Genomic DNA, 15,042 nt, shown 5'->3' with positions numbered 1-15,042 from the left:
GTATACTCAATATTTTTATCACCACAGAAGTGAAATGAGAGCACGAGCACCACTCGTCTTGTTCTGCCGTTTATGATTGCATTTTGTGGCTTCACCTGCTGATGCTTTTGTCAACAAGGAATATTTAGCTGAAAACATGTAGTGCCGTATGATTAAAACTGCACACGGACACAAAACGTCATTATTTATTCTAACGGCACAGCGATGATAAAGAGTAGTGTGCTCTTATCGCCGTTACATTCGTAGAATAAACAGTTAGGTTTGATATCTGCAGCCTCTATTTGAATAATTAAACGTTGCTCTCTAATCTACTGATTGAACATAAGTGCTTTTCTTTTACACAAGGCCATTACTTGAATAGTGTCTGTGTTTTATATATTAGCAGATGCAGCCTCAGAGGCTGAGCCAACAAAGCAAACCATCTGAAATCCAGAGCACCTACACAGCCTATTATGTGCTTTGGCAGTAGAAGAGGGACTGTGTGTTTAATGCACATATTCTGTGAAAACAAAGAGCAGAAGACACCGTGGAGGAGAGAGCGTAAACACCGGGAAAGAGTCTTGACGGTCTTGAATCAAGCTGCTTTGAGTGGTCCTCATGTCGTTGTTGATGTTGACTGTTGACACGTGGCTGTTTGTCTCCGTCTGCCTCAGTCTGGGTTTCATCTCCGTCTGGTTACTGCGCGCTACCTACCATCAAACGGGCCTTTATAGTCGGGACTTTGTTCTTTGCGGTGCAGAATTTCAGTTAATTAACCTTGAATTTGAAACAAAAACACATACAAAGAAATTATTGTGTAAGCGGGAGAATGATTATTTCCATTTTTTTGACACAATACATTAAAGTGGAAACAAAAAATATTAAGTCTTGGATCCTGCTGTGATTTATAAAATAAACCAATGTAAGATCTGGATTGTTTTATGATTACATTGTATGGTACAGCATTGTATGTTTAGCCAGGCGGCAACCTCCAGCTCTGAAAAGGGAAGGCATAGTAAAAGTGCTTTAAACTTGCATCCTTTTAAAGGCCATCATGGGGGCACCTCTGGTTGCAAAAATAAGTCTGATTCTATAGAAGTCTATGAGAAAATGGCCCTACCTCTCACTTGATTTATTACCTTAGTAAACATTGTAATCATGATTTTATGGTCCCAATCTTTAGTTTCAAGTCATCTTCAATACAGCATGATATTCATTAAATAAGTCATGGTCCCATTTAGACTCAAATCTATGATAAATGTCAGGTTCTTTTATATTTGGTCATAAACCAATCCATCCGAGTTGTTGATACATTTTACTTAAAACCACAAATGTCAACCACATAGTGTTGCGAGAGGAAATCAGGATCACCAAACTCAAAAGTATTCAGTAGGATTCCTCTGGGGACCGCAAATGTTTTGAGGACCATGAATCTCATCCAATATGTGAAGATATATCCTGTATATAGTCTGGACAAAAGTGGTGGAAAAATTTGGAATAGAACACGAATGTGTACGTTCAAATTCTTACCAAAAGTATCCGTTGTAAACATCCACCACAGTTTACAAATCAACTTGGTCAATTTACAAAGTTGTGTGACTTGTGCAATGATGGATTACCACCAGCATTTTGTATACAATAACTTTCTGTTTTACCTTCATATTAAAAGGTAGATCCATCAAAATGTCGGCTTATTTCCAATCTATCAAATCACCTGACTGCTCGTTTCTTGTCTGTAGGACTCGGTTGTGTTTCTGTGTTCACAGATCTTAGCAGTTATCTTGGTGTGTTCAATGTTATCAGAACTGATGGTCAGTACAATGAAAATAAGATCTAAATTGTAAGAAGCAGAATTACCCATTAAGCTGATTGGCATGCTTGATCAAGCTAGAACCCTTTTCTAAGGAAAACCTACACCAACAGGTTCATTCAATCCATCGGCCAGTCAGCCGCTCATCCAGTTAGTCCGTCTCCTATTTATCCAGTCAATTGGAGAGTCACACAGTAACTGAACCGTGGACAGTCAGCCAGCCAAGCAGCCAGCCAGAAGCTGTGAGGAAAAAGTCCAGCCAAGAAATCCTGATGATTTCCAGATGAGAGCCCAGACGGCCAGGCCTGAGCGGAGAACACACACACAGCAAAAAAAACAAATAAGAGGGAGAGAGGATTGGATGGAAGGAGGTGGTAACTTTAAAAAAAAATGAATGCAGCGAATGAAGGAATGATCTTGAACAGGAAACTGGCGCAAGTGAAATGCAGAAACTCAGCAGTCGGAACATTTTCATCCACTGTTGTGACGTTTGTCCCCTGAGAGAGACAGTGCAAGACGGGAAAAAGAGTGTGTGTCGATCTGTGTGTGTGTGAGGATCAACATGGCGCAGTGGTGGCCTCTGCTCATCATTGGTTACCTGTCCATGTACCTGGCAGCCGCTCAGCACCACAGGAAAGGTAGGTGGACCTTCAGACTCTATGCATGCATTACATCTCTATCTTCATTCATAGTCCACAATGTCAACATCATGTAAAAAGCAGATTTGAATGATCCCTTAGACACTAATTGTAACCATTTGCATCCTGATTTAAATATTAGCCCAATAGAAATTGGAAACAAACATTCATGATGGTTCAATCTTGGTTTGCTTATGTAAGTGTCTGTGAAGGAATGCATTTATCTTCTGGTGATATCGGGAACATTGCGACATGCAGGACGTCAATGGATTGTTATCCACATAAAAGAGACCGGCCTTTTCCTGGATCCACTTGATGAGGAAATGCCTTTCTCAACACTCACATGGCTTAAAATATCTGGTGTTAAAGCCAGCTACAGGAGAGAGCATTGACAGGGCTTTAATAATGCTTTGACTAATAATAAGTTCTGTCTTAGAGTTTTACTTCAAAACAGTTTTGCACTAAACCCAGTCAATGTGAATAAATGTATGTTACAACTCTAATGCTACAGTGATGTTCATAGCAAATAAACTAAACTAAACTAAGAGTTTACCCCCCACTGCCAGGAAGCAAATTTTTCTACATAGTGCTGTTGTGGAATTGTTGTTAATCTATGTGCAAGCATAGACTGTGTATAGGAAGTTCACATAGTCACTCTGATGTTACCAATTGGTTTGTTTACTAGCATTTTGAAGTCTCAAGTTTGTAATTTTGGCCTTCGCCATCTTGTTTTTTGCTACCAGAAGTGACACAAGAGGGTGGAGTTCAACCAACTAGACATTTTAAGGCGACCAAAATGTAACAATCAATTTTAGTTTGATCCATAGGAAGAACATAACAAATAGTTTTTGACCTATTGAAAACAGTGAGTCTTGTATGCACTCAGTCTAAAAAAATAAAGACTTAAAAGATCCTGTTATTTGTAACTTTAGATTGTGTAATAAATGGGAAAAAATTTAAATAATAGTTTAACATAACCTTTTGCCACATTACTAATATATCTGGTCATTGTAAAAGATCAACTGGTTGACCCACAGAAAGCACTTTTCTCATGTGGGCAGATGAACCCTAAAGGGGTCTTGGTTGTAAAGTGCTAAACTTGAATGATCCTCATTGTTAAAGACACTTTTTAGTGGGTTGGTTGGGCTGACGTTTGACATATGTGACCGTTCTCCAGTGTCTCCACATTGTCAAATACTGTCTCGTCTTTCCTGGCAATACTAAGTGACTTTATTGCAGCTTAGCCTCTTAAAGATTTGTCTCACAGTGGGAATATTGAAGGAGAAGTCTGTTTACATTGCAAATGGTAGATGTTGGATCTGAGCTGCTAGAACAAAATCCAGTTTGTTTGGATTTTAACATCATTTGGAGGAGAATTTAAATGCTAAGCAGAAGATTGGCCATTGCGGCAAATACTTTATTCCCTCCTGTGTCCTTTTCAACCCCTTTTTACCGAAAGCCGGAGGGATCCAGACGTCCATTTTGTTTTTATTTTAGTTTATTTTTCCCCCTCTCTCTCTCTTTCCCTCTCTCATCGAGACATCCCTTCCAGCTAGGAATACCATTTAGCCCTGCTAATTAATGGATCTTTGTTGTTCCCTCATCTCCTTGCAAGCAGTTAGCGGGAGATTACAAGTTCCCTGCCTGTGCGTAATGACATTGGGGGAAGCCTGCCCATCCAAACACTGATTGTTTGAAGCACTGGAGGAGAGAGGGAGGGGAAGCATTAAGGAATGAACAAGGCTCAGAACCAGCAGCTGTGTAAGCTGAGATGTTGTAAGGAGGGACGTCTGCATTAGAAAGTCCCTCCCTATTCCCGCTCTACCCGGCAGTGGCCCTTAGCTTTTCCCACTCCTCATCATTACCTGACCTCCACTCCCAGCTGTGCACCTGTTCCCCAATGCTCTCATCAGCTCCTCAGTTCGCTGCCAGCCTTCTTCTGTCTGCCGGCCTTTCTTGTTATTATTCTTTCCCTGTTCTTTTAGACAGCATGCCTTACCATGTATTGTTCTGCTCCTCTGTCCTGCCTGTTGTCGAACCCTGTTTTTGACCACCTACAAAGTAAATTTTGCCTTTAGCTTACCTTTTAGTTGCACATTTGAGTCCTTTTTTTGTTTTATTTAGCTTTTACAAATGTTTAAAGTGGCCCTGTTATGCTTTTCCACTTTTTCCCTCTTCTTTAGTGTGTTATATATATTTTTGTACATGTAAAAGGTCCGTAGAGTATAAAACGAAATCGATTAAATTATTTCCTTCACTTCCGTAATTTTATGAGGTCATAATGTTACGGAAGTGATGTAAAACTCCTTCCGGCTAGTTTGTCCCGCCCTCAAACAACAAAAGAGAGAGACGGAGCTGAAGCTCCGGAGGAAGAGTTTTTTGAAATGTGAAACGTTGACCAATCACAACAGAGCGGGCTAGCTGACCAATCAGGGCAGACTTTGCTTTCTGGGGGGAGGAGCAAGCGCTACAACGGAGCATTTCAGAGAGAGGGTGAGAAAAGGTGCTGCAGGACAGCCAGGATGAGAAAAACAAGGTGGATTATGAGCATTGACGCATGTAAACATGTTGTAACTGTAAGACCACATGACACATGACAATAAAAACACTGTGCAATAATAGTTAAAATAGTTTTTTTCTGTCTGTAAATATTATATTTCAGTTATTGTGTTTTTCTACTGTTTTTATTGCTTATTTATAATACTTGTTTTTTTATTTTATTTTTTATTTTTCATTTTTTTATTTTTATCTTGTCTTTCTTTACTATGTCTCTTGTGTGCACTTTAACTCTATGATGCTGTAAGCCTGCAAATTTCCCCGCTGCGGGACTAATAAAGGATTATCTTATCTTATCTTATCTTATCTTGAGATAAAAAATATGCACCCGGAAAATAGCATAATAGTTCCTGTTTAAAATAAAAGTGATCAGGTTGTCCTTGTAGGGATTTTTTTTATAAGACACGCGGCCTGGTCTCTGCTGCAGTGCTGCGCCAACCATGTGAGCGTTAACCAGCAATAACATTTTATTGCAAACTGCTGTTTCCCCCTGCTGGAAGTATAAAACACATGCTTTACTGCGTGCCAGAGTACTATTGAGTACAGCAAAACAATGACAACTTTTATGTAAATCACATATTAATCATTCTAAATGTAAATCAGCATTGGGTTGGCCTACAATGTGTCATTTCCCTGCAGCTCCTTGATCCTTCAACGACATAACCCTTGTTCTAATGAGCACGTCGTCCTTTGGGTGTTGTTTTGTTTGCATCGACAATGTCCCACAGAAGCTGAAGTGTTTGTTCAGTATCTAATATGACTGCAGACGCATTTCTCCTCCGCTGCTGGCCTTGCTTTCGGGAGTCGCTTATACAATGAGTTTAAATCTTCCCCTACAAGTTGTGATGCATTCAAAGCTGCATGTCAGTGTTGTATCAAGGGAAATATCCTCAGGACTATTATTCAGTGTTAAGGTGGTTTGAAACAACATAAGGAAGGGTTTTCATTCTTGATTCTGATCTTTTTTTTGGAGAAGGATCTTGAAACCACCTTTTGCTTGAAAAACATTTTAGCAACCAGATTTTAGATGAGAGGTACATGGTCAGAATGATACAACTAATGTCTGTATTGAAACTAAAGCCAGGGTGGTTAGCTTAGCTTAGCATAAAGACTGAAAGCCAAGAGCAAAACACTTGACTGCTCCTGAGAGCGTCAATAAAGGGTCCTTAATTAGAATTTTACAGGTTGAGTGTTTGGCCTCTATCACAAACACTTGGTGGTTTAATTTTCTCATACAGCTTTTGTATCTGTATAGCAAATATTAAACCACAGATGGTTAGCTTAGCTTAGCATAAAGACAGGAAAGAGGGATAACAGCTAGCTTTGCCCTGTCCAAAAGTAACAAAATCTACCTAGGAGCACCTCCTAAGATCACTAATTAACTTTATATCCCATTTGTTTAATAAATACAAAACTGAAGTGTAACAACGTTTTTTCTGTGGCTGGATGAAAAAAAAAGCCTAACTCTCTTAACCTAAGTATTTCTAAAATCCTTACTGTGGCCTAGGCTCAGATTTGAGAGGTGAAAGGTTTGAGGTAATATGTTGAGGATAACGCAAATGTGCCAAATTGGCAGGTGTTATTATTCTTACACTGGAACATAGAGCTGCAGATTTTCTTTACATTCTGAATGGTGGCTTGATTGTGAAAAGCAAAGCTGGAGCTGAGACTGGCAGTCACCCAAGCAGGAAGCAGGTACACGGGGAGATCAGCCAGCGCATGTGGCTTTGGCTCGCTTCACAAATGCTATAAAGCCTAAATGCATCTGGCCGGAGCGGCTCCGGGCAGCGGGGCTGATCATTACTGCAGGATTGGCGAAGCAGCACACCATAGACGCCGCTGTAGGGTGGGAGGTGGATTGAATCCAAATTCAATGCCCAGTGTTCATACTGTATACCTCATTAAGATATGTTTGTTCTGTGATCTGTGTGTTGGCTTACACGCTGAGCCAAGCACTGGATGGCAATGGTATATGCGATGCAGTGGGAAAAAAAGAGTGGAAGTCTGGAGAAGCTCAAAAGCAGGTTTAACTTATTTCATTTTGCTGTGAATCCACTTTCAGCTTTAATAAACTTTGCTTTTCACTTTCGACCTCCTGAAACACTCAGCAAATTGGTCTTGGAGTCTAACACAATAGATGGAGTGATAATATGAACATATTTTAAGCATCTGGGCAGCAATAGTACTTGTGTGACCCCTCTGCTTTCCTAGTCAAGCCTTATTTCGACCTGACCTTCCATTACCAGAGAGAATATCTGCTCACTATCACACAGGGCTGTTATGCTAAAATGAGAACGCAAACATGGTGCTGTGCGAACAGGCTAGATCATAAATCATTCCTTGTACACAGATTTGCCCTCCTGGTTTCATTAAGAATTTAGAGAAAACAAGAAATAAACAACTTTTTTTCAGAGGCTAAAATAAGTCCAACTTTTGGTTGTCTTCATATAAAAAAAGTATGAAGAATTTTTTTATTATTTTCAGAGACCGTGCTACTAGATTAAAGGGATAAGATGGATGGTGTAATAAGTTGTCAAATCCTTTAAAGAGATGATCCATCTGCGTTCTTTTCCAGAGTTTTTAAATGAAACACTCACTCAGAATTTATAGCAGTTAGTAAAAAGCAGTGACGTAGGTTACCAAAGTAAGCTAATCAATAAAGTTTTGAATAATGTGAACACTAGCACTAGTTTAGTCAACATATAACTGAAAGGGTTAGTTCAGATTTGTTTAACGTGGGGTTGTATGTGTTATCTAGTGTTCTGCAAGGAAAGATTACTGTTTTTGTCAGTCACCGTCAGTGAAATATTGATTTCAAGGTATTTTATCATAGAGATTTGGCCGCAGCAACAGGTTTCGTTCCAGCTCTATCTGGACAGCTCAGATTACGGGGTCTCTGGTCTGCTTCACATATGGACCGAAACTTTGAAATCTGACCAAATGAGGTCGGCAACACCTGCCCCTCTGTGAGCGGGGATATCTCACCTCTGGATGCTCCGGCAACTGCCACTAGGAGCATCTGTAGCTCGGGTCGAAGACCAATTAGCCTCTGCCCAGCTGGAGCCGCAGCTATCCCACCTCCATAATATTTGAGCAGTAATGTAGCTGTGTTTTCTCAACCTCTGGCCCACCCACATGCATGCCACGATGGATAATGTGGTGCCTAATTTTCTTGAATGCGAGGGAGAATCCTCTAATCCAATTTCCTGTACTTATGTGTTCTAGCTTTGTATCCATCCGCGTATAGGATAAAGCGCGGGGCATATTCGCTGGTCAACCCCACGTTCCAACATTCGAAGGAGGATGTCGACCTGCTTTTTGAGGTCAGTCTAGATCCTTTCAGTCTAGACTATGTTGACATAGTTAATGGATCAGCGCTCAGTTACTGGAAACCATTTAAATATGTTGAGAATGTGCAAAAAGATCTGTCCAAGTCACATATTTGTGGGCCATCTTCCTCTGCTAACCATGTGCAGAGATGTGAAGAATGTGTTTACCCAAAGTTTTTCTGACATTGATTCTTGTGAGGTCTTCATTTCACTTCACAAAGATTTCAATGAATAGTTTATTTGGTAGATTGGAGGTAAAACCTTAGATATTTAGTTGGTTTATGGTGAAACTTGATAGTTTCTGAGTATTTCCTGAATGGACTCTCCCAGATCCTGCTAGCTGGAATGCAGATCCAAGGTGGGGAACACGAAATGCTGATCGCCGACAAGGAGCTGGCCTCCATGAGAAGCGTGGACAAGCTGGAGGTCATCTGTGAGGACGTCCTGCCCAAGAGGCTCTCGGACATTCGCCGCCTGACAGCGGAGCTCGCCCGGCGCCAGCAACCTCTGAGCTGGCAGGACTTTGAGAGGACGATGCTGACCCTGGTGTACGCCGCTCAGACGCTGGCTGGAGTCAGCAGCCAGCCGCAGAGGGAGGCGTGGACGGACGCTGTGATGCAGCTGTTCAGAGCCATTCAGAAAGACCTCCGACCCTCATGAGGAAGAATCACAAGATGAAGTTTAGTTTGTGGTGATTTCACTATATACGGTGTTACACTGCAATTATTGACTCTAACTTTGTTTCAGTTGTATACAGACCCTACATAATAATTCTATACAGTATATACAAACTTTTGTAGAGTTAGAAATCAGTTTTTTAAGTGTTTCCGATAACAACACTTCTTATACTGTTTTGTAGTAACAAATTATGCAACACATGAGCTGCAAGTTAAACTTCAACTCTGGATTTCCCAAAGAGAAAGCAAAAAATATTCTTTCCCAAAGATTTCCTCCTTTTTCTTTCATTTCAGCGATCTTCGGTCGTCTCACTATGGACTATTAAATGTTTTGCAGCATCTCCTCCACTCCCTCTATGCAATGCTTTATGGGACACTAGCACCAGAAGCAGCACTCAGAAACCAACTGGTTTTAGTGTCTGTCCCAATACCCAAACGTGCAGTCCTGAGCATCGAGGTGCAGGTTTACACACTAACCAAATGTTAGACCAGCGTGTCCCGTGTGTGAACAATTACAACACATGGTACACTTAACCAACACCTGATGCTCACAAATCTTATTCCACTTTGAAGCAGAGCTATCCCTCTCAATGTCTAGTGGGACAAACATGCAGAAGTTAAAGTTTATGCTTGATTCAGCTTGAATATGAGTATACATTGATAATAAACATTTTTTTCTTAATGAGACTAGAATATCTGACATTGTCAAAAGACATTTGAAACATTGTATCCTTTTGTCAACAACTAAAAATGTGTTCCTTCTCTAAAGATTTAACCAGAGAGAAACCAAGATAATACATATGTTTAATAAGGTACATTTACATGCTTCTAGATAACTTGATTTAGTTGCTTTTTTGGGCGTATTTCCTGTATAAGGAAGTAACAGCAGAGATGAAGATAGGAAGCAGTCAAGGGAGACGAGTATGACTTACAACATAAGGCCACCAGGAGAATCTGATTTAATTGCTTTATCAATTGTATCACTCCACCCTGCTCATTAATGTGCGGTTCTCTTCTGATTGGAACTGTAATGCATTTTGCTAAATCCCACTTATTTCTTCATTATGTGGAAATGAAATAAAAGCAGCAAAGCGTCTGTGCGCCATGTATTTGAGCGAGCCACAGGATGCCCTCATTAATCAAGTGTGTCACATTGAGCCCACATAAACTGTGGGCACTGTGGATACTCGCAAATCGTGTTAGTATTGTAATGGACCTATAGTTATGCATGCAGACTTTTCGGATTATGCTGATCTTTGAGCTACTTTAAAAATATGCTAAATCAAACTATGTGCAGAAGATTAGTTTGAGAACTCCATGCAGAGTCAGCTCCATCCCTCTGCGCTGACTGTGTACATGTTTGATGTCATCAAATTACTTTAGACGGCAAAAGATGCTTCGCCCCGTCTATAAAAGACTGCTCAGCTCATTTGATTTGCCAGTAAAAGCCCTTTGAATGAAAACCACAGATTTGTACTTAAGAGTCTGCGTACATCAATGGCCCTGATTGCTCATTGAAGCAAACTGAAATAATGTTTGATAGATATTTGCTTTAAAGCTACCCATTTCCTCCACTCATCTTGGGAAATAGGTACTTTCCGTAACAGGCTTTCGTGCCGTTCACTTATCTTGGAGTGGATAGAAAACATATATATCTGGTTTGTGCTGTTTTCCCTCCTTGAGTGAATTGATTTTAACATATGCTTACATTTCGTGTTTTTTGGTTTAATTCAAGCCTTGGAAATGTTGGTCTCCCAATGTTTGTAATTTCCTGCCGCCAGAGCTGAATGTCCCTCCTCATTTTCTGAAATTGTATATCACAGGATTTTATTTCTTTTTTTTCTCTGCGTGTCAGCATTCATCCGATGCCCAAGCTTCTGGCGCTGACTGGGGAAGGACTGATTGATGAGGAGGTGAGGACTGTGGTGTGAAGTTTCAGGATCAGCAATCACTCCATGCACCGCTCTAATGATGATGATGAGTTTTTGGCTGGTTCTGGGCACAACTTGACGGAGCGTAAAGAATCCTGGATATTGAAGAAAACAGTTAAGCTCAGGATTTTGCTCCCAGTATCGACCCTGACAGTTCCATTAAGGCATTCCCACACCCGAGCCTCTGTGCTCCTTTTGACAATTCCCACATTGTAATGCTGGGTAGTTTTAGATGGTTTTGTTATATTCACTTCTGGCATAAATTACACCTTAGTTGTCAGAAAGTTTTCAAAATGACTCACTAACTGCATAGCTTCTCTTTATCGCCCCATCTCCTCCTCTGTGATTGTGGGGCCGATTTAATAAGAAGAAATTAGGCTTTTATCCGGGTTGTTGACTTATCAGTATACATGAATTATGAGTGTGGACATTTTATCCATTTAGTATATTATCCCTTAATGTCATGCATCACCCACGGCAGCATAATTCATGTTGAGAGAGCAGCACCAAGTGGCTGCAAACAGAACTGCTGTGTTGGAGTTCTCAATCTGAAACTGCATACGCTTAAAGTTGTAGTTAACTTTATTATATGAATGATTATCATGCAGTATTATCATCCAAGTCTACTTTAAGTGAAAAAAAAGTATAAAATAATAAATATGCAGAATGGTTTATTTGAATGATGTGATGTCTATTATGTAATAGGATTATAATAATCATCCATCAATATGTACATCACTTTAATGTTGCAGCTGGTTAAGGTGGGGCTAATTGTACTTACTTTACATGCTGCTGGGTAGATTGTAAATCCCCACAAAAAATGACATCACTTTTAATAAACAACATTTATTTTCAAATAAAGGACTTTGATTCCTCTTCTCTTCTATCTCAGCAGCCGACAAGAAGAGACTAAATAAGCTTGTCAGGAAGGCCAGCAGTGTGCTGGGGTGTCCACTGGATACGGTGGAGCTGTCATCCCTGATGAACAACACCTCTCACCCCATGCAGGACACCCTGACAGCTCTGTGCAGCTCCTTCAGCCACCGGCTGCTTCACCCCCGGTGTGTGAAAGAGAGGTACCGCAGGTCCTTCCTTCCTGCTGCTGTCAGGCTGCACAACCAACTCTGCTCCCAGCAGACCACATGACACATGACACTAAAAACCTGTGCAATACAAATACACTGTGCAATTATAGTTATAATAGGGTTTTTTTTATGTCTGTAAATATAATATTTCAGTTATTGTTGATCTCTACTGTTTTGTATTGCTTATTTATAATACTTGTTTTTTGGTTTTTTTTTTTTTTTTTTTATTTCATTTTCATTTTTATTTTATCTTGTTTTTCTTTTACTATGTATCTTGTGTGCACTTTACCCTATGCTGCTGTAATCCTGCAAATTCCCCCGCTGCGGGACTAATAAAGGATTATCTTATCTTATCTTATCTTAAGCTCTTCAAGTAACAAAAAGATCTTCCTCACACAACGTATGTCTTTTACAATTATCCAATCAAAAGAAACCATCAGAGTTGAATGATCATTTAGCTGAAAATCACAGCCCTTAAAGTATTATATGGATTTCACCTTCAATCTTACTTTAAAAACATGTCTTTTCTCTCCAGGGAGACCATTAAACCTAATCTGTTTCCATCAGTGATGTGCCAGCTGAATGTTATCTCTGTGTAAATATTCTTAATTATAACATAAACATGCCCACTAGGTGGCAGCATTTCCAAATATTACTCCCTGTTGGAGCCTTACTCATTTCATCAGACACGATTTTGTTATTTTTCATTGATTTGTGCAGATTTTGTCAAGATTTATGAATACAACTGTACTTAAAGTAATAGCACAACAAGTATAAGTTGTAATAGTCTTACTCTCTGTCCTGAGTTCATGTTGTGTACACATGCAGGCTGTAAGAGCTCTTTAACTGATTACAATATATTTTTGTTACGCTGACATAAGACCTGGGCCGCTGCCAGACACAAACAAAAACGAAAGTCGAATTCATAATTTGATTTGCGGTTCTTTTTCCTGTGTTTTTTATTTGGGTGTGTTTGAGGCGCCTTAATTAGAGCTGAATCCTGTCAAAACTGGAATGCGTCTTTCTTGGTAGAAATACTTTGTGATCACCTCCAGCTGAACACCCAGTTGTTTTAACTGAAGCTTATCAGCTGCATGTGTTTTTTTCACCCCCAACAGCTGTCAGCCATATTTTCATGCTTCAAGTCTCGCTCTGCTGGCAGAGAGGGACCGATGAGACATCACAATGTGTCACATACGCACGCACATTGTTTTCTGCACCAAATTAAACAACTCAATGCCCTTTCCATTTATGAAATGATTTTTTTCCCCCGTCTGCCACTCATGTGACTTGGGGGAAAAACTCTCCGGATACTATGAGCAAATAATTCAGGATGTGAGGCATCAAACGCTACGGCAACACCATTAAAAACATTCCTCGGGCAAAAATCATCAACAGCCCAAACAGGGCACATTCCTTTCTCTTTACACACATTATGTCCATGTGGAAAATGTAGTTTCTTAAAAGACAAATCCCTGACATTCCAAGTTGGAATAAAACACAGAATGAAAGCTAAAAAAAATCCAGATGTAAAGCTACATGTTGGGAGGTGATTTATGAGCTGCAGCCACAAACAGGGTGAAGTCGTGGACATGTGTCTGTCAGCTAGTGTCCTGCGTGTCTGGAATGGGTGATTTTTGCTTTGGGTTTTCTTGCTCCGCCCTGCATGGTCTGGATATTAAAGTTATGCTAGTATAACTTCTAAAGGATTTAACAGTTCATTTGTTGAAAACCACAAAGTCTAGAAACAGGTCGTTGTCATTTCTGCAGCCCTTTTATTCTAATGTGGAAAATGTGGTGTGTGTATAATAGAAGCTGAGCCTGGAAGAGAGACGGTGCCAGCGGGGGAAACTGTGGAGGGAGTTGGAGGGATTGATGGGTAGATAGAGAGATAGATGGATGTATGGAGGGAGGTGGGATGCATTAGTCAGGGAGTGAGATAACTCGCTGTGTCGGAGAACTTATTACACACAGTGAGTAAACAGCAGGGAGCCTCCTCAAAACTCTGCCTCTCTTTCTCTCTGGCTTCAACAAAGTATTTCACAAAAACATCACAACAGCTGGGAGACCGTCAGGGGAAATCGCAAAGTACGAATGAAACAGAAGAAACATTGTTGTTGTGGATTCCTATTGTCCTGATACAGGATTCAAGTAATCCAAAACAATTATAAATATTGTTCATTTATGTTGTGCAAATCGCACAAGCACCCATCCCAGCTGTGGGATACTCCACCCAAATCGATTTGTTTGGTATGAGTCTTTGATAAGGCGATGGGAGAAAGTGAGCAGGCCATGATAAGTAAGGATAATACTCACTACTGAACTCTTATCAGACATTGTTATGAAGAGGTGCGGGAGTTGTGGTATGGTGGTTTCAACAGAGCTCCCTGGGTGCCTGATTGGATTTGGATCGGTTCAGTCCGGCTACAGGTGGAGCGTTTGCAAAGGGCCCATGGGTGATTCGTAATGCAGCTGTGTGTGGATAATGTTATGGATGTCTTATCTCACAGACTTAGCCTCCAGAGGAGTCTAAAGCGATGAGATCAATACTTTTTGAAAAATAAAGAAATAGTTCACATTTTTGGGGAAGTACACTTGTTTGCTTTCTTACATACATTAGCTTAGCATGAAGACTGAAAACAAGGGGATTTTACTAACCTACCAGTACGTCAAAGGTCACAATTAAACACGTTATATCTCATTTATTCAGTCTGTAAAAACAACAAGTTGTCTTCTGGCACCTTTAACCTCATAAAACCCACCAGCCTGCTGGCGTGTCAGAGGTCAGTATTTAGGTGTTAGGGTTAAGTGATGATCAACAATGTTTGGAATGATTATTAAAAGATTTTATAGACATCAAAATGCAGTCTTTGTCATTTGCTTGTACTCACCTCTGTGACACTGGAAAGAAAACATACTGAAGCATTATGACGATAAAACATTTTACCATTAACTGTTCATTTAACCCTAAACCAGCCAACGGTCAGGTGGGTTAATGCTAAGCTAACTCTCTCCTAGCTTCACCTTTGTATTGAGC

The 15,042-nt window shown here is 40.2% G+C and overlaps 1 protein-coding gene across 1 annotated transcript; it reads left to right on the top strand.

Moving 5' to 3' along the window:
- Nucleotides 1-2,351: 2,351 nt before the first annotated feature.
- Nucleotides 2,352-8,972, top strand: LOC129112397 (protein FAM180A). The gene is made up of 3 exons (XM_054624481.1): nt 2,352-2,427; nt 8,209-8,306; nt 8,643-8,972. Exons 1-3 carry the CDS (start codon nt 2,352-2,354, stop codon nt 8,970-8,972), a joined length of 504 nt encoding a protein of 167 aa, XP_054480456.1.
- The last annotated feature ends 6,070 nt before the right edge of the window (nt 8,973-15,042 follow it).

Source organism: Anoplopoma fimbria, chromosome 23 (assembly GCF_027596085.1).
Source record: "Anoplopoma fimbria isolate UVic2021 breed Golden Eagle Sablefish chromosome 23, Afim_UVic_2022, whole genome shotgun sequence".
In the NCBI taxonomy this organism is placed as follows: Eukaryota; Metazoa; Chordata; class Actinopteri; order Perciformes; family Anoplopomatidae; genus Anoplopoma; species Anoplopoma fimbria.
This window is presented reverse-complemented; position numbering and strand designations above follow the sequence as displayed.